Source organism: Dunckerocampus dactyliophorus, chromosome 14 (genome assembly GCF_027744805.1).
Source record: "Dunckerocampus dactyliophorus isolate RoL2022-P2 chromosome 14, RoL_Ddac_1.1, whole genome shotgun sequence".
Lineage (NCBI taxonomy): Eukaryota > Metazoa > Chordata > Actinopteri > Syngnathiformes > Syngnathidae > Dunckerocampus > Dunckerocampus dactyliophorus.
The window spans coordinates 20,466,433-20,485,702 of record NC_072832.1 but is presented as its reverse complement, the minus strand read 5'-3'; the positions used below and the strand labels follow the sequence as shown (position 1 = coordinate 20,485,702).

The 19,270-nt window shown below is 40.2% G+C and overlaps 1 protein-coding gene across 4 annotated transcripts; it reads left to right on the top strand.

Annotated features, from left to right (window-relative positions):
* asrgl1 (asparaginase and isoaspartyl peptidase 1) lies at positions 1-16,591 on the top strand. Of its 4 annotated transcripts, XM_054799370.1 has the most exons (9): positions 587-679; positions 751-806; positions 882-919; positions 1,798-2,004; positions 3,264-3,406; positions 4,579-4,733; positions 8,002-8,123; positions 12,503-12,613; positions 16,284-16,589. In XM_054799370.1, exons 2-9 carry the CDS (start codon positions 784-786, stop codon positions 16,496-16,498), a joined length of 1,014 nt encoding a protein of 337 aa, XP_054655345.1. In that variant the 5' UTR covers positions 587-679; positions 751-783; the 3' UTR covers positions 16,499-16,589. The 4 variants fall into 4 exon arrangements, with proteins under 4 accessions (XP_054655344.1, XP_054655346.1, XP_054655347.1 ...); XM_054799369.1 differs by lacking the exons at positions 587-679; positions 751-806; positions 882-919 and adding an exon at positions 1-211 and having other exon boundaries at positions 16,284-16,591; XM_054799371.1 differs by lacking the exons at positions 587-679; positions 751-806; positions 882-919; positions 16,284-16,589 and adding exons at positions 1-211; positions 13,253-16,229.
* The last annotated feature ends 2,679 nt before the right edge of the window (positions 16,592-19,270 follow it).

The window sequence follows — 19,270 nt, the reverse complement described above, 5'->3', positions numbered from 1 at the left end:
CAGAGCTGAGAGTGGCAGCTGATTGTTCAAATGGACAATATGGGAAGGCAGCTGTCACCGGTTGAGAATAGGCTCTTCCGATTCGGCTTACTGACTCTTAAACCCGGTTCTTTTGCGCATTACACATCACAATTATCTTATTGGCTGTGTCGGTGCAAAGTTCAGTCGAGTAGATTTAGAGGAAACGCAGTGCACAGCAACAAGCCTAAAAGTAAGTGCAATTTGCTACATTATATCAGCATGTTTCCAAACAATCTTGTCAGCTTTTTAACGTTTGGATACAAACATTATTATTATACAAACAAATATTGCTTAAATTAAGCACCGTGTAAATACTACTTGGCTCTCCTCGAGCAAAGTTAATCAGAGTCACATACCTGTATAATGTTTATATTAGCCGAAGGCTAACCTGCCAATCATTTAGAAGACTTGAAAAAATATATAAATAAGTGTGGTGATATGAGAAGACACGTGCACTGCTTATTGGACTGATCCTCATTGGTTGCTAGCGCCAGATGGCGTTCTATAAGAGTGCCTGCTGCTTTGTCGCTCGCCCTTTGACCTCTCGCTGGGTGCCCTCCTTCGGCGTTAACTTCCGCGTTCGCTTCGTGCCTCTCGGCAGCACAGACAGCCGCTGCACAAACGGGGTTAATGCCGCTCGCGCGCAACTAAACTCAAGGTAGGGTTTCCCCTGGTTACGGCGTAGCGCATAGCTTAGCTTAGTTTATAGCCTCTATGCTATGTTTATAGGCTCCCGTGTCTGCGCCTCTCGCCTCTCTCTCAATGAGCGACAAGCTTGCTGTCAAGTATGTCCGTCTTCCTGGTGCATGAGCTGTCTATTCCAATGTGATTTATTCCTCCTTTTCTTCTGTTTTTGGTAGACGCTGCCGTGTGCAAATTTCCAAGCTGACACATATAAGTATTGCATGTTGTTTGTTGTGCCGGTTCTGCATGTCCGCCGGTCCCGTCTGCTTGCTGTTAATGTCACTTTTCTACTGCGGCTACTGCACGCTCGATAAATGCGAGCTACCCTCCAGTGTCTAAAACTAGCTGGGGGCTACGTTTGGCGCTTTCTGCGGGAGCTACCCCACTCCCCCCTACGGAACGCTTTTCCCTCACCAAACAACGAACTGTGCCGCTCGCGTTGACTTGAGTCAAGTCAGAACTGACTGAACTGTTGCTCTGTTTTGCACAGAAATGTTTGTTGTAAAAATTGTGTTTTTATATTTGCAAAGCACTTGTTTCGGTTGATTTTGGTTTTGTAGTGGTTTTGTTGTGTTTTGGTGCTTTATTTAGGTTGCCCCATTTAGTTTCCCCCATCCATCCAGCCTAACTCCAGCTCCCTGGCTCTTTGTGGGTGTGTGCGTTTGAGTTCCTTGGCGCCAAATTTTTAGAAGACAACAAGAGCCAATATTTTAATTAACTTGAAATAAAAGTCTGTTTTAAGAATTTGAAATAAGAGTAATAAATATTGTAAATGGAGCCAGTGTCTCTGTCGCTTCATTCACAGTAAGCTTACCCGTGTGCCTTAGTTTCATTATTCCCCTCTTAGGGGTGACGTTGTTAAACCCTTTACTACATCAGTCCATACAAACTTTGAACCCTTACCCTCCCCGTCACATAAGGAAAACAAAGGTGTTAATAAAGCGACCTGCTAACACTGTATGCACTACATATACAGTTGGAGCATTTAGATGAAGCAGTGTGAGGAGTATGGCCACGGCCACCCCTGGCCACCACGTACTGATTGATTACAGCCACATACAAGCCCCATAGTATGACGCTTTCTCTTCCCAGCTTCTACGAAGGTAATGGACATGCTTCCTGTAGTGGTGGTCCATGGAGGGGCAGGCAGTGTTCCAAGGGAGCGATCAGACAAGGCCAGCTCTGGGGTTTGCTCAGCAGCTCAAGTTGGGTATGTGATCCTGCAGAGGGGGGGCAGCAGCATGGATGCTGTGGTGGAGGCAGTGACCCAGATGGAGAATAACCCCGTCTTCAATGCAGGTTAAGTAACAATATGATGCAGCACTATGTACCATCTCCACAGTCATTTCGTAAATTATTAGCAAATAATGGCATTTTAAACAAACCATGTTAAAGCTATTCAAAGATATGCAATGCAGAATTCAGTTCCGCTGAGAGATTATTATATAAGTGTGTGTATGTGTATGTGTATATATATATATATATATATATATATATATATATATATATATATATATATATATATATATATATATATATAAAATAGTATTATGTATGTGTGTGTATATATTTGTACATATGTAGTACAATAAATGTAAAAATGTCTATATGGTCCTTGCGGAATTAGCCATCACTTCAGTTATCCTCTGTGGCACACAATTACAGTGGGACCTCTTAAGTCGAATGCCCCTACAGTCGAATAATTTGGAATTTGACCAAAAAGGCCTGAAGATGACCAAAAATGTTAGCAGTGCCATCTGTTGTGCAAAACATAACTTTTAAGATATGCTGTACAAGCAGGGAGGCCTGTCTGCAGTGAAGGCCTCTCCATGGAGGAAAACTCAGAATTAATGTTTTTATTAGAATTTTGTTCAAGCATTAAAAGTACAGTACAATTATGTGAATTGCCCAGTCACAAACAATGAGGGTACATTCACAAACTGTCAGTCTGTGTTTCATTTAATTTTTGTGTTTAGGGTTTTTACAGTTTGAGTGACTTAGGAGGTAATGACATATAATTTAGGTAGTCGTATGTAACCCAAGGTCCGCCTGTTCATTATTTACTGCTTTAGCATCAGGCAATTCTTCATGCACATTTTTTTTTAAACAAATAAATACAGTACTTGTGTGTGAATTAAAGCACATGGCGATGGCAGGTGTGGACTGGCCACAGTAAAAGGCTACTCTGTTCATTTATGTAGCACACAGTGCCTCTCAGAGATGTGATTAAAGGATCGGTTTGTATGGACAGACAGTTTCTGCACCAAAAATCCGCTGCCTTGAGTTGGCACATTTATTGCAGCGAGTTTCAGTCTTTGAAAGCGTGCTTATTGGGTTGAGATCAGGTGGAAAAAATTCCAAATGCATTTCCTGTCCACCATTATATTTTACGCTTTGAATGATGAGATCTTGCACCCCTGCTGACACATTTGTCATCCATTAATTTTGTAAGTGAACCTAAGTTTTGCTCTTGCTTCAACCCAAACAAGAAGTCCCTTCACCTGTAGCTTTATTATCCACTAGCTAGATTTTGGACATTTATCTGTAGTTGTTTTTAGGCTGTGGGTCCGTGCTGACCAACAATGGGGAGGTGGAGATGGATGCTATTGTGATGGATGGAAAAACACTGGCGAGTGGTGCTGTTTCTGCTGTACGCAATATCGCCAATCCTGTGCAGCTAGCAAGACTGGTTATGGACAAGGTAAATATGAGCACACCTGGTAGCACCCGTGACTCATGTAAGTACACTTTGTGAACTAAAGTATAGCGTACATCTTCGGGAACTGGTAAGGAAAAAGCCAAAAAGTCCAGACCAAGCACTGATTGATAAGCTATGCGTGTCCCAAGGCTTTTGTCCATAGGCTGTGCAACTACGTATACTAGAATATTGTAATAATATCCTACCATTGCAAGATTCTTTGGCTACTGTATATTACTCCTAAATATGAAATAGTTAAGTACTAAATAGTACGCCTACTAATTAGTACTCAGTGCAGAGTACTAATCTTTAATACAAATACAATGACATCTTAAAATTTGAATGCCGTGAGGTTTTTGGATATCACCCAACATTATTCATTTTTTACATACAGTAATCCCTTGTTTATTGCAGTTAATTGGTGCCAGACCCGACTGTGATAAGTGAATTTCTGCAAAGTAAGATTCCTTATTTATCAATGGAATATTTTTGTAGTTGGAGCATAGAAAACCTGTTTACGATCTTCTAAATAAGGTTTTTAACATTATTAGAACACTCTAGACAAACATCCCTATAGTCAACTTTCTACTCCAATTACCCAATATAGTAGACAGAATAAGGGAAAATAAGACATAATGTAGACTCACACGTTAGCAGTGGGAAAGTTCCTTGTTGTTCTGGTTTCTGGACTGTTCATTCTGCGGTGGCTATTGTCCCATCAATGTAACATTACTGACACCTAGTTACCAGTGTACAATACTACATATCATCACAACATCTTTGAATGCGTCTTCTGAATGCCTTATATTTGTATTTTAGTTAATTTAGCCATTTTTATGCTTGAAAATGCTTAATTTTAGTCCAAAATTATGTACCGTTTGCTTAAATATGCATAATGTTTGACTAAAAATAGGCCGTATTCAACCACGAAACAGCGTGATTTATTAATGGTTATATTTAAAAAAAAAAAAAAAAAAAAAACATGATCGAGTGAAGCCGCAAAGTGTACTTATGACTGTATTGTGCTTGTGGTTGCAGGTGAGCTGAATCCCTTGGCAGTTCAGGATTAAATTCTCTTACTTCATGAAGACGCAACTTTTTTTTTTTTTTTTCCCTCATGAAGATATTCGTTTAAAAAAAACTCTTATTGAGATAACTGCTTATATCTGTTTTAGACGAGTCACAGCTGTCTGACAGCACACGGTGCAAATCAGTTTGCCCGGGCTATGGATGTCCCAGAGGTTCCCCAAGAGTCCCTCATCACTGAGTACTCCCGAATGCGTTGGAGAAAAAACCTGGCACCTGATGCCAACCCTGTGGAGTGCCAAATGTGAGTTATGGCACACAATAACAGAACTTCAGGTCCTAGTGGAAATTCTTTTCCCTTATTTTGCTATAACACAAATGTTGACAGGTATGGGAAGACGCCGCACCTTTTTATTACATTGATTTTCATTGGAGCCGCACGGTGGTCTAGTGGTTAGCATGTTGGCCAACACAGTAACAGTCCCAAGGATTCTCCCTTGGGCATCTCTGTGTGGAGTTTGCATGTTCTCCCCGTGTGTGCGTGGGTTTTCTCCGGGTACTCCGGTTTCCTCCCACATTCCAAAAACATGCATGTTAAGTTAATTGGCGACTCTAAATTGTCCATAGGTATGAATGTGAGTGTGAATGGTTGTTTGTCTATATGTGCCCTGCCATTGGCTGGCGACCAGTCCAGGGTGTACCCCGCCTGTCGCCCGAAGTCAGCTGAGATAGGCTCCAGCATACCCCCGCGACCCTAAAAAGAAGCGGTATAGAAAATGGATGGATGGATTTTCATTGGATTCGAGACACGTGTGTTTCTATGTATATGCAGTGGAACCTTAGCGTTAGGAATCTTTTCCAGAAGGTCCGACTCTAAACGAAACACACTCTAACCAAATCAATATCGGCCATAAGAAATAATGTGAATCCAATTAATCCATTCCAGAAAGCCACAAATGTTAACACAAACATGTTTTTGTAGTTTTACAATTGTAGTTTCACATGCATAAAACAATTCTAAATGCATATAAATACATATAAATGATGAATGAAAGGCATACATGAACATTTAAGGTTACTTTTACCTTCATTAACGACATGACTGTTGCCAAAGACACGATGTGACAGCAAAATCAACACAGATAACACGTTTGTTTTGCTGTGAGTTATTTTTTTAATTCAATGCTGTTTCTCAGCTCAAGTCTCTGGTTTTTGTATTCATTATGGCCGCATAATAAGCCAAAATGGAGGCAAAAAAAGTTGCAAGTGCAAGGTGAGAAACACTACTGAATTCAAGAAATAACTCATGGGTCATTCCTTGTCATTTCAACCAATGGAGGGGACATTTGCTTAACACACTCCCTCAGATTTTATTATTCACATAAAATATTCTCTATACCATATAAACCAGAATCAAAAAGTTTTTTGTTTTTTTTCAAAACTCCAATTATTAAGGGGGTAATTAAGGATCGAAGATTTAGCAACATTCATCTTTTAAATATAATCCTTGTTTTCTCCCAAACTATTAAAGCTAGCTTAACCAAACCTTGCACCTTAATGTAGTTTTTCATGCAGAATTGAAATCTGCAGTCAGATTTCAATATTCTCAATACTTACAAAGTTATTCAAGATTTTCAAAATTTTGGCACACAATCTCAGGTCTCCCTGAAATGATTTTTTTCCCAAGATTTGCATGTTATGTTCTTTGGTCCATCTAGGACAAACTCAGTTTAGGGGGCCACTGGAGGTAGAGCCTGGGTGAGGCTGGGCGTCATCAAGTATTGGGAGTAAGGCTCACGATAACGATATCGGGTATGCTGCAGAAAACAGGTCTAACATGTTAGCGCACTTAAAGTGGTATCATCCGGCAGTCAACGTTACGTCTACAAGAAAGAAAACCAGCTTAGTGCAAACACCGATAACGTCAGCATATAAACAGCCTCTAGCAAACAACTCGTGGTCTAATGGGTCGCTTTTATTTATTTAAAAAAAAAAAATGTTTGCACTTTTTAAAATAAAAGCATTTCAAGTCATTTTTTCTGCCTTTTTTGTACCGAAAATGAACTAAACCGAGCACTTCAAGAAACTGAACCGAACCGCAATTACATTTTAGTGTACCGTTACACCCCTAGTAGTTACTTACCTGTTACGTGTGTGTGTGTGTGTGTGTGTGTGTGTGTGTGTGATTCTAGGCAGTGTTCTGTTTAGTGACCCCCATTTCTCCATGTGACACACTCTTCGTTCCGTGGTAGGTTATGCTTACACCCTGTGAGCATCATTGGCTTAACTTTTTGGCTGCATTTGCAGTAGTCTTTCCTGTCAAGTCCGCAAGTTTGAGACCCCTGCTCTAGGATGTAATATCAAAACATTAGGAGGGTGTTTTTCCTTATTGCAAAGAAAAATGACAAAACAGATGAGCAACCGGTCGTTGCATCCTTCCACATTGCCCTAACTTCATGTCTTGTCATCTGTGTGATGTACATGCTGAGATCATCAATTTATTCTGGGATTAGTGGCTGTAATCAATAATCAGAGTCATGTGCAAAGATTGTTTTACTCCCAATGTATAAACATAAAATGTAAATATGTTTTGGGGGTGTAAAATGACTTTGAGCGACCATGCAGGTCTGGATACCACAGATGATTGCACTAATCATGTGGCATTTCACTTGGCATTGAATAAATTATGCCAGACATGCCAGATGTTTGACTACCATATTTTAGAAGACATAAACTAATCTTAAACTAATCACTTGGCATGCTTGGCCTTTCGGTGCCAAGCGACTGACCCTTAAAATCCTGTGAAATAGACAAGTTGGTGACTTGGGTACAATGCAATGTTCAGAGGCACAAAAAGAAATGTTAGCAAATATTTGCTCAGGGTTTGTTGATCAGTTGATAGTCGTCTTAATTACTCCATGTTGCCGGTGTTTTGACACCTTTTTTTATTGTGCGTTTTGGGGCTTCTGTCTCAGCTTTGAAAGTGTACGAGACTGAAGAATTTTGTGTTGTTTTAAACCCTATAAAATGAGATGAGCAGTCCTGAGATTAAATAGTGTCAGGCATGACGGAAGATACTCTCTTCTACACAGTTGGGACAAAATTAGGTCTACCCTGTCATAAGACATTTTGTACGAAAAAAAAGGATGTTATTTCAAATTTGTCCAAAGGAGATATAGACTTGTTGGTCTGGAAGAAGAGTGGAGTATCTGCAGCTGACCTAACTTCCAACCCAGATGTAACCGTGTGTTATCAACACCATGAGGTTTATTACAAAGATATTAAGATGACCACAGACAATGCTGTGATCCTTTTTCCAGTCACCGGAAACCTGCCAGGTGTAAGTACTGTGATTATACCTGAATTCTATTATCTTTTTCATAACTTGTCAGAACAAATAATGGTCAGGAAATGCAAAATACTAACCAGGTGAAATGTTATAATTGAAGCAACGGAGAAGATGAATTCTTTAGTGATATTTTACACTAAGAATCTTCAGAACGCTCATATGAGATACCGTGTGTGTGTGTATAAATTGATAAAGTAGTCTGATCTCATCTTTTGTTGCATAGGGGAAAGATGGGCACTGTTGGAGCTGTGGCAGTTGACCTGAAAGGCAATGTAGCATGTGCAACCTCTACTGGTGGGCTTCTCAATCAGATGGAAGGACGTGTGGGTGACACACCTTGCATCGGTCAGTCCTACAATCTGGTGTTAAAGGAAAGCTTGTGATTTGTAAAAAAGTTTCTTCATGGGTTTGACTGATGGACAGGAGGCGTAATGCTTTGAAATTTTGTTAATGTATTTATTAGGGCTGTCAATAGGAACTCATTTAGCGGTAACTCATTTAGTTGATTAATTACGTTACACTGTTTAGCGTAATTAACGCATGCGCATCAGGACAAGCCACACCTCTCTGTTAGGCTGGCACAGTGTAGAGTCCCCACAGAATCTGATGTTCTTTTAGAACTTTATTCTGACCTGAACACATCAGCAGTGCATTTCCAACACCATAGACCATGTCTATAACATGGAACACATCTCTAGTCCACTTGTCCTGGGAATGACACTTTTTGTCACTACAGCAAAGGGGCATTAGGGATACTCTGATCATCACAACAACATCTTTATTATGCGTAAATGCGTGGTCTAAATAAACAGAAAGACAGAGGGGAAAAAAAACAAGTGGATATTCTCATCACTCATTTTGTAACTCTTAATGCGGAAGTACAATCGGCTGCATTTAAGTCTGCTCGGAAATCCCAGACAATACACTCAAGACGTGAACGCAACTTAATGACGTGGCGTCTTTGAAAGCGACCCCTCATTGCTCATAACACCGTGTGATTCAAATGTTCTGCCACTATGAAAGACACTGTATATTTTTTTTTTTAGATGTGTGGTATCTTTTAGCTTGACTTAAATTTCCAGTTCATTTGGAGCTGTTAATACAAACAAATATATAATCTTGTCCTGACACTTCTTTCTGTCAATAAAATATGGTAACAATGGGCATTTTGCTGACATAGTTCCAAATGGTGATTCATTTGATTTAAATTGTTCAATCATTTGACAGCTCTAGTATTTATAAATATTTTAACAATTAATAATAACATGAAAATATATATGTATGCTGGTAGCTTATGCTCTACTTACAACAAAACCAACACAAAACACTTAATATTTTTAAAAACGACACCAAGTATTTTCTTTCAGAAAAAATAAATCAAACAACACCATAATTTAAATAATAACCACAATTCACAATGTTTGGTGACAATTAGCAGGGCACTATAAATTCATCCATCCATCTTCTATGCCGCTTACCCTCATTAGGGTCGCGGGTATGCTGGAGCCTATCCCAGCTGACTGTTCGCCCGTCAATCACAGAGAACATATAGACAATCATTCATGGGCACAATGTACGACCTGTTCAAAATGAACGTTATCCTTCAGTGACTTACATTACTTAAATGCAGATTGCCAAAGCCACATATGTGCCGTTATGTGTGTTTGTAATGAATGCTTAATTTAAAAAATTGATTTATTTTAAGCCCTGCAACTTTTAACTAATTTGGACAGCCTAAGGAAAAAGACATTAAGACATTAAGTATTGTGTAAAAAAACAACATAAACTCTATAAAAACATAAAATTCAAATTGCAATATGGGTCTCAGGTATGCTGGATCCTATCCCAGCTGACTTTGTGCAAGAGGCAGGGTACACCCTGGACTAGTCGCCAGCCAATGGCAGGGCACATATAGACAAACAACCATTCACACTCACATTCATACCTATGGACAATTTAGAGTCTCCAATTAACCTAACATGCATGTTTTTGGATGTGGGAGGAAACCGGAGTCCCTGGAGAAAACCCACGCACGCACGGGGAGAACATGCAGACTCCACACAGAGATACCCAACGGAGATTCAAACCCGGATCTTCCCAGCTGTGTGGCCAACATGCCACCGTGCAGACACTACAAGTTCAATATAAAGTAAATCTAATTAAATAAGTAGCCAAAGTATTTCATTTGAAGTAATAACCAATGAAAAAAAAAATATACATGTCAGTTCATTAACAAAAAAATAATCATTTCATTTTGTCAGTTGTATTTTTCTTGAAGCTTTGAATTGTTTCACTGGCAAACGGTTCAGTTTAAGAGTGCACTACCAGTGTACTAAATATGAATCAATCTGCCCTGAATTGGCAAAAAGTAAAATGATGATTTAAACAATCATTACTCCTGTTATGGGCCGCACGGTGGCCTAGTGGTTAGCATGTTGGCCACAGTCAGGAGATCGGGAAGACTTGGGTTTGAATCTCCGTTGGGCATCTTTGTGGAGTACCCACATTCCATAATTGGCGACTCTAAATTGTCCATAGGTGTGAATGGTTGTTTGTCTATATGTGCCCTGCCATTGGCTGGCGACCAGTCCAGGGTGTACCCCGCCTCTCGCCTGAAGCCAGCTGGGATAGGCTCCAGCATACCCGCGACCCTGGTGAGGATAAGCAGCATAGAAAATGGATGGATGGATGGATACTCCTGTTACTAATCAAGCGAGTTGTATCCTCACTGATATGCAAACGTAATTGCTCAGAGCCTCCACTACCACATCACACACACAAACATTGTACTGTGTTATTGTAATGCAGTTAAAAATACATTTTAAAAAAGGAAAAATTAGATAAAGATAAAGTAGACTGCATCTACTGTATTTAAGGAAGATATTGATTTGTTTTCTTTGTTTTGTGTCATGGATGTACTCTGTGTCAATACAAAGTGAAGCAATAATAAGGTATTTTGAGAATAAAACAATACTTTTATCCAGATTCTCATCCGGTTAATGCGTCATGTGCAGTCAGCCGGTGAATGGCGCCAACAAGGTTGATAGTTGACGTTGAGCTCTGTGTTTTCAGTCAATACGTCATCTAACAACCGCTGCATTTATCGTGGAGAAAGTTCAACTGAATTGTGTTCACTGTGTAACATGAAGTTTGAGGGGTAAAGTGCAGAGGCTTTATTTCTTGCTGATTTCGTCACACAGGCTTTGTGTATCTCATAGATGATATGACATCGAATTGTTTGAACACAAAAGTACTGCAGATGAAATGGATCTGTTGTTGACTGCTGGGTACTTAAGGGGCTGAAGCAAAGTGTGGACACAACAATAAATAATGAACAACTACGATGTAATTCATTTAAATTTGAATCATTGCTTTCACACAGCCAACACGAATCTTTAATAACGACAAGCACATTAACTTGGGGTCATGCTTCTGCCCATCCAGTCTTTTTGTAGACCAATAATACAGTATGTGACTGTAATGCAAGGGGGGAGGGCCACATAGTGAAAAATAAAAAGGATGCAAGGGCCGCTTTGATATTTTGTAAAGCAACACATGTACGTATGCAGAGAAGTTATATATATTTTAAGAAAAAACTGCATCTCAACATAGGTTAAAAAAAAAGCCTATTCCTATTACGTTATGGGATCACTGCAGGGACACAAGACGGCCATGGCTTAACCATTAGCAAGCTAGCTAGCTAACCAGTTAGCCTCCAATTTATGTACTGTATTCTAAACTTAAGTGTTTAAAACAGAGTAGGAAGAAGGACAAAGCCAAAAACTTACCACTTCCACACGGAATTGGAGGAGAACTTATTTTCACTCAATCATGTTGGACATGCCATGGCTGACTCCATGCAGTGTGACTAATCTACTGTCATCGATAATGGAACACCAATATTTTTTGAGTAACAGCGATTTATTAATTATTTAATATTTAAAAAACCACGATAGAGCAAGGGAGCGATAATTGAATCGCGATATTGCGAGGGACGACTGAATTAGTATGAACATCAGTCTGTTTTTTTTCCCCCATGTTTGCTGTTTTTTTTCCCCCCAAATCTTTCAACTTTCTTCTTAAATAATCTTTGTAAATGTTCTCATAACATTTTGACTTTATTGCCATAATATTCTGACTTTTTCTCAACCTAATTTTCCAAAAATCATTTTATTTTGTTTGTTTCTCATAATATTACAACTTAAAAAAAATAAACATACTTTTTCTTTAATATTTCAACTTTATGCTACCAAAATGATTTTTTTTTTACAATGTTATGACGATGTTATTCTCGTTTTCTTTTTATTCTCATTCTCTTTTTCTCGTTAAATTACAAAGTTTTTCTCCTAATATTTTGACTTTTGTTGTAAAATGACTGCTGATTTTTTCCATGTTTGCTGTTTTTTTTTTTTAATGTTCTTGTAAAATTATATTTTTAGAATGTGCCACGGGCCGCAAATGGCGCCCTAGCTGCACCCGTCATCACTGACTGTCAAATCCAGTCTTCCCTGTCCCACTATTTTCACTCCACACTTCAGCTCACCTCAAATGTACAGATAGGAAGCAACAAAAACAAACCACTTTTCTTATAACTTTATAAACTGTTGGTATGTGAATGCTGTGCAAAACAACCTAAATGTGTGAAATGTATAAACTAGACAGGTTTTTGTTTCAGTGATCAGATCTTGAAGACGTGTGGCTTATGTGATGTTGATGTCTGCCAGGATGTGGAGGCTATGCTGACAATCAGGTTGGAGCAGTGTCAACCACAGGCCACGGAGAAGCCATTATGAAAGTTACTCTTGCCAGGCTCATCCTGTTTCACATGGAGCAAGGTATACACACAGTGCGCACACACACACACACAACATAAATCATTTCACGCAAGTATGATGAGAAGAGATTCAACATTCATTGCCCACATGAATGTTAATGTAGTGTTTATAGAACGCCTATATATTTTTTGCTAGCTTTTTTTTTTTGACAATCGTCACTAAAAACATACTTAATGATGCTATTGTAATATTTAAATGCTAATGCTCTTCATTTGTGTTGTGTATAAAACACGACATATAATCAAGGGTCTTACTAAAATGACCACTGAGGCTGCGAAAGAAAGCTGAATATGAAGGAAAATGGATTACCAACAACACACTTCCAACCCTCACATTAAAAGCCTTATGCATTACATCTTGTCTGATTTCACTGAACAAAAGTCTCAGAAAAGTAGCTTCCAACAACATCAAATTAAAATCAGGGTGGGTAACAGCCAGTAGGCTAGTGTTGCGTCTGGACAACAGCTCACGAACTTGTGCCCTTGGAGAGGACGTGTCGGCTCCTTTTATTGACCACCACAAGCCAGCCACACCGGACTACAACAGCCACCTCTCTTTTTTATGACATCTTTTCTTTCACTGTATTTACACAAACACATTTTGGGAGGACTTTGAGGACTGGCTTTCTTCTTTATCCAGCTACAGGACACCTTCACGATGGAGAACATATTATTTGGGGTGAACCTGTAGGAATTGCAAGCAGACTATGTTATAAATAACCTATTATTACTCTCGAAATATTTCATTCATTGCTCAAAATGGAAAAAAGTAAAGCCTCTTTTTACAGTGTTAAAAAAACAGCCTTAAAATGTATCAAAGGTTAAAAAAAAAAAAGCAATGTCACTCTTGAATGCATTTGAAAATATTCGAAGACCTCTAGTGTTTATCATACAAATGTGTGAATGTGTGTTTTTGTTTTACCTTGTGCCTTGAAGTTGTTGCCAAATTGTATGTACTGTATGCACTTTTTGCTTGTTTAATGTGTGCGTTCTATTATACGTAATAAAAAAAAATTAAAAATAAATAAAATAATAAAAAAAAAACTCTCTTTTTTATGACATCATCTGTGCATCTCACTGAACAGGCATGACCAATCAACTTCCGTCAAATCCAACTGTTACACGAGCATGAAGTAACTTGACATCGAGTAAATACGAACACGAACACTCAACACACACATAATAACGTCATCGAAGCTTATCTTTATGCGGTCGCACCCAGCACTAACATGTAGGAACAACCGGGAGGTGAAAGAAGGGGAAAAATAGTCTATTTGTGGCAGCATCGGAGAAACATTCACTTTGTCTGAACGCACACCACTATGGTGCGTTCAGGACCGCTGGGAATACCTCCTCCATTAAACGTCATGAAATAAAATGACAAACATGCAAAAACTATGGGCATTCTAACAGTATATTATGTTTCCAATAAAATTTTAAAAGCTTTTGTTTCCAAAATTGATATGCATTTACAAAAATTTCATGTAGTTATTTACAAAACTATTTTTAAAAACGTCTTTTTTTTTTTTCATTGCTTCTTCCGTGTCACCCACAGACTGGTACCGGGCCAAGTGGTTGGGAAGCCCTGCTATAGAACGAGATTACAGCATTTTAAACATATACACTAAGTCCCCCACTAACAAACACAATTGGTTCCAGACTGTTCTTAAGTCAAATTGTTCTTAAGTCGGGGAAAAGGTAATATTACCAATGATATAGGTACTACATGTACGTGTATACATGTACAGTATATATATGTAAATATGAGTTTGGATGTAGTAGTAATATTAAACGAGGATAATTAATGAAAAAAACAGTAATAAAAATGATATAATACGTAATGATAAATGTTATTTACCTTTGAAGAGGAGTGGTCGAGCATATGTCGTGGAGGAGGAGTTATTGAAAAAAAGGACAAATCGTCGTTGTTAGACTCTTCTAAAAGAGGTAGTGTTCTGTGAGTGGTGTAGAATTAAGCAGGCCTATTAACTCTTCATAAACTTTAACCACACGCTTTGTCCAGGTTGTATCATAAAACTCTTAGCCTTCTTCTCTCCTCTTCCTCCTGTATCTGTTGGTCCCATTAGCAGTGTCACAGTGCCCTCTGCTGGTCAAGCATGTAGCAGTATAAATATGGACTTATAAGGCAAAACACATGAAAAAATAGACCAGTCGGCTTGTGTTCGTATCTCCGAATGTTGGCACGTCGGATGTTCGTTAGTAGGGGACTTAGTGTACATGCTTATGAAATATACATAGAATAGAAGATCCTACACATCTGCAGGTTTGGAGAATGTGTCATATAGTAATCCCTTGTTTGTCGAGGTTCCGAACCCAACCGTAATAATTGAATTTCCACAAAGTAGGATTCCTTATTCATAAATGGAATATTTTTTGTAGAAAACCTGTTTACAACCTTCTAAATATACTTTTTGACATTAGAGCCCTCTAGACATGAAATAACATCCATATATGTGGATACTTAATTCACCTTTATACTCCTATTACCCAATATGTATATTATTACCCAATATAGTAAACATAAACATAAATAAGAATGTGTAATGCTGTAAATGTGTTCCGGTGCTAGGGGAGAAAGTAGGGGACGGACACGAAGTGATGTCGGGGGGTTGAGAGTTGAGTTTCAGCTTGGCGTGGGTTATGGCCAGAAACAGTAAAACAGTGTTTATTTGGTATTAATGTGCCTGTTGTGAGATAATTCAAACCTACAATAAAGGCCTGTTGTTCTGGCCACCGGTCTGGTGCTTGTGTGTCTCGTCGTACATGACTGACCCCTGGTGACCAGTGTAGAATACTACATATCTTTGCAACATCTTTGAATGTGTATTCTGAATGCCTTATATTTGTTTGGATTTATTGTTTTTGAGTCAGTGTGGCACACCTGTGTGCGCTCACATTACGTGGCCACGGTAGGTGGACGCCACACTGTCATTGCTATACTTGGCCTTTACGCTTCTATTGCCATGTTTACCTGCTTTGCTGCTTGCCTTGCAACTGTTTTTGCCTTGCTCGTCCAGCATTTGTAAGTTTTTAACAAGCTTCTGCTACATACCTGATGGTTATTCAGCAGAATCTAGCAATCAAGGTTGGCTTCACGTACCCTCCTTGGCTTTACTTTTTGTATTTTCGAGCCGGTATAAGAGAGTAAATCGTGTTTACAGAGTATATGAAAGAAGCAGGATTGTACAGTGTTACTACTTGATTTATTCTGAATGTATTCCCTATTGTTCTTTCATCAAGGTTTTACTGATGACATAGTTTGTTTTGACAGTATTTCTCGTGTTTTTATTCCCTTATGTATTTTTTCTTCCATTACTGAATAAACTTATCTCCAAACTATTAACCCTACTTTCACACTTAGTTATCCTTTCCTTGTTAGAAAATTCTAATACTGTATATATATATATATTTTTTGCAAAGCAATAAAAGTTCAGACATTTCTTCTTGTGTTTAAATGTTTGCAGTACTGCATATAGGCCACTGAAATAGTTAAAGTTTACCATGGTTATAGCAAAGACTATTCTCCTTTCCAAGCTAGTGTACTTTTTTGATGTTTGCACGGTTTACATATTGCCCTCAATCACATTGTTAACATTTCATCAATCAACCTGCCAAGTTAACATCTTGTTCTACAAACGTTCTCTCTTCAGGTCAGTCAGTAGAGGCAGCCAGTGACTTGGCCCTGGCCTACATGAAGTCCAGAGTACAGGGGCTGGGAGGGGTGGTGACATTGGATCCTCAGGGCCACTGGGCCGCTCGCTGCTCCAGTCTTCAAATGACTTGGGCTGCAGTCCAGAAGGACATGCTACACTATGGCTTAAACGCTGGGGAGCACTTTACCCAAGGAATTGATGAACCCCACTGACATAGAACATTACCATCACAATCATCTTTACATTTGATTTGTACTCACAAAAAGCTGTTAAAAATGAAATATTCAAATAAATGTAATGATTTTACATACTTGAAGCTGCTCTTTTGCATTGGTTCATTTTCCTGGAGCGCTTTTGGTCACAATGATTGTGTTTACAATTTTACGCCACTAGAGGATGCTGTTGTTGAACACAATATAAAAGTGAAAAGTAGGAAGTCGTGGCAACCCGTGCATGTGTGGCCTCCTCCCACAGTCAAAAACATGCACGTTAGCGTCGTTGGAGACTCAAAATTGGCCATGGGTGTGAATGTGAGTGTCGGTGATTGATTTTATATATGTATCATACGCTTGGGTGGCGACCAGTCCACATTCACTGATATTGTGTTGTGATGAGTATAATATAACACACACAAAAAACTGGCCACAACAGGTATGTTGTTTTGAGTGGCAGTCCCTGTTTACCCAGCCTTGTTTTTTTCCTGGTGTTTCATCTACCTTGATTTGAAAAAAAAAACAACTGCTATTTGAGTTTGAGGGTGCTTTACTCATCGTGGATTATCACGATTGGACCAATATCCCTTTTTTCCATTATATGTCCTATATATCCCATCTCATAGGACAATGTTTCTAGACACATCATACGCCAGCACAGTCATACGAGATAGAATACATCTCCAATAAATGAATGCTCTTTTATTCCATTTTTACAGTGACAAATATGTACAAATTTATTTGATCTATAGTTGGAGTTTCAATAAGAGGTGTTTCCAATGTTTGTGTTGCAAAATGTTAGAAACGAAAAGTATGATGACAGTGGCGGAGCTATGGGGTGTCCACCCTTGGTCACTCTCCGTCCACCTCCACGGCTGGGGGACAATTTTGACAAACGCAACTCTGTGGTGCATAACATGAGTTCAGCCTGATATCCGTTTCCTCTTGGACGCATTTCACTGCGACACACAACAGTAGCGGCCACCCCTGGTCACTCTCCAGCCACCCCACTGGCCATCTAGACAATTCAGGTATCAATTTATTGCCACCCCATGTGAGTAATGGTCTCACCTTGGCCACCCCAATGAAAAATTTCAGGCAGTACGTAAAATGATATACAGTACTAGATACAATACTTGACGGCATCCCTCACCATTGGTGTCCACCAACGGGTTCTGGGATTACCGGCTCGACTGGCACCGACCACCTTACAACCACAGCTCCGATCAGCCGCCTCGACAATAGAGGCACACAATATGGCCCACTCGGACTCAATGTCCGCCACCTCCATCGGGTCATGGTCGAAGCTCTCCCGGAGGTGGGAGTTGAAACTCACTCTGACAGGGGACTCTGCCAGACGTTCCCAGCAGACCCTCACAATACGTTTAAGCTGCCAGATCTGACCGGCATCCTCCCCCACCATCGGAGCCAACTCACCACCAGGTGGTGATTGGTTGACAGCTCCGCGCCTCTCTTCACCCGAGTGTCCAAAACATGTGGTTACAAGTCCGACGACACGACCACAAAGTCGATCATCGAACTGCGGCCCAGGGTGTCCTGGTGCACATATGAACACTCTTATGCTTGAACATAAGTTTTGTTATGGACAACCTGTGACGAGCACAAAAGTCCAATAACAAAACACCGCTCGGGTTCACATCAGGGGGGGCGTTCCTCCCTATCACACCTCTCCGGGTCTCACTGCCGCTGCCAACGTGAGCGTTGAAGTCCCCCAGCAGAACAGAGGAATCCCCCGAGGGAGCACTCTCCAGTATTCCCTCTAAGGACTCCAAAAAGGACGGGTATGAACTGCTGTTTGACGCATAAGCACAAACAACAGTCAGGACCCGTCAACTTACCCGAAACTACCCTTTTGTTCACCGGGTTAAAATCCAACGTTCAGGCCCTGAGCCGGGGGGCCACAAGAATTGCCACCCCTGCCCGTTGCCTCTCACTGCTGGCAACGCCAGAGTAGAATAAAGACCAACCCCTCTCAAAAGGACTGCTTCCAGAGCCCTTGCTGTGCGTTGAGGTGAGTCCGACTATATCTAGCCGGAACTTCCCAATCCAACTCACGCACCAGCTCAGGCTCCTTCCCCACCAGAGACGTGTCATTCCACGTGCCAAGAGCTAGCATCTGCAACCAAAAACCGGACTGCCAAGACTCCCGCCTTCGGCCGCCACCCAGCTCACTCTGCACCCGACATGGGAGGGGAGCCCATGTTACCTCTTCGAGCTGTGCCCGGCCGGCCCCCGTGGGTACAGGCCAGACGCTCGCCATCATGCCCCACCTCCAGGTCTGGCTCCAGAGAGGGGCCCCGGTGACCCGCGTCCGGGCGAGGGAAATTTTGTAAGTTGTGTCTCTTCATTGGGTTCTGTTGAGCCACTCTTTGTCTGGTCCAAGCCGCGGATTTAGAGGGGGGTGTCCCCCCGTTTTGAGGCACCCACGATTTTTTTTACCACAATAAAAGCTAATAAAATGATAAACTATCCTGGATTCCAGTCACCCAGTCCCAGTGAAGGTACATGTTCTGAATTATGGGCGCGTGGTGGACGCATATGCCAGAATGCAACCGAGACGCATGCTATTCCTGAACCCACTGTCAGGCTGATAATTTACATTGGACAGTGAACGTGTGCTGTACATGACTATTCAGGTGGAGGTGCAAAATAAAGGTTCTGGCATCTTGACTATAAGGAAAACTGTTGTCTATTCTCAATGAAAATTAACCAGAAAAGCGATCCCCAGTGACATAAAATTATACTCAAATC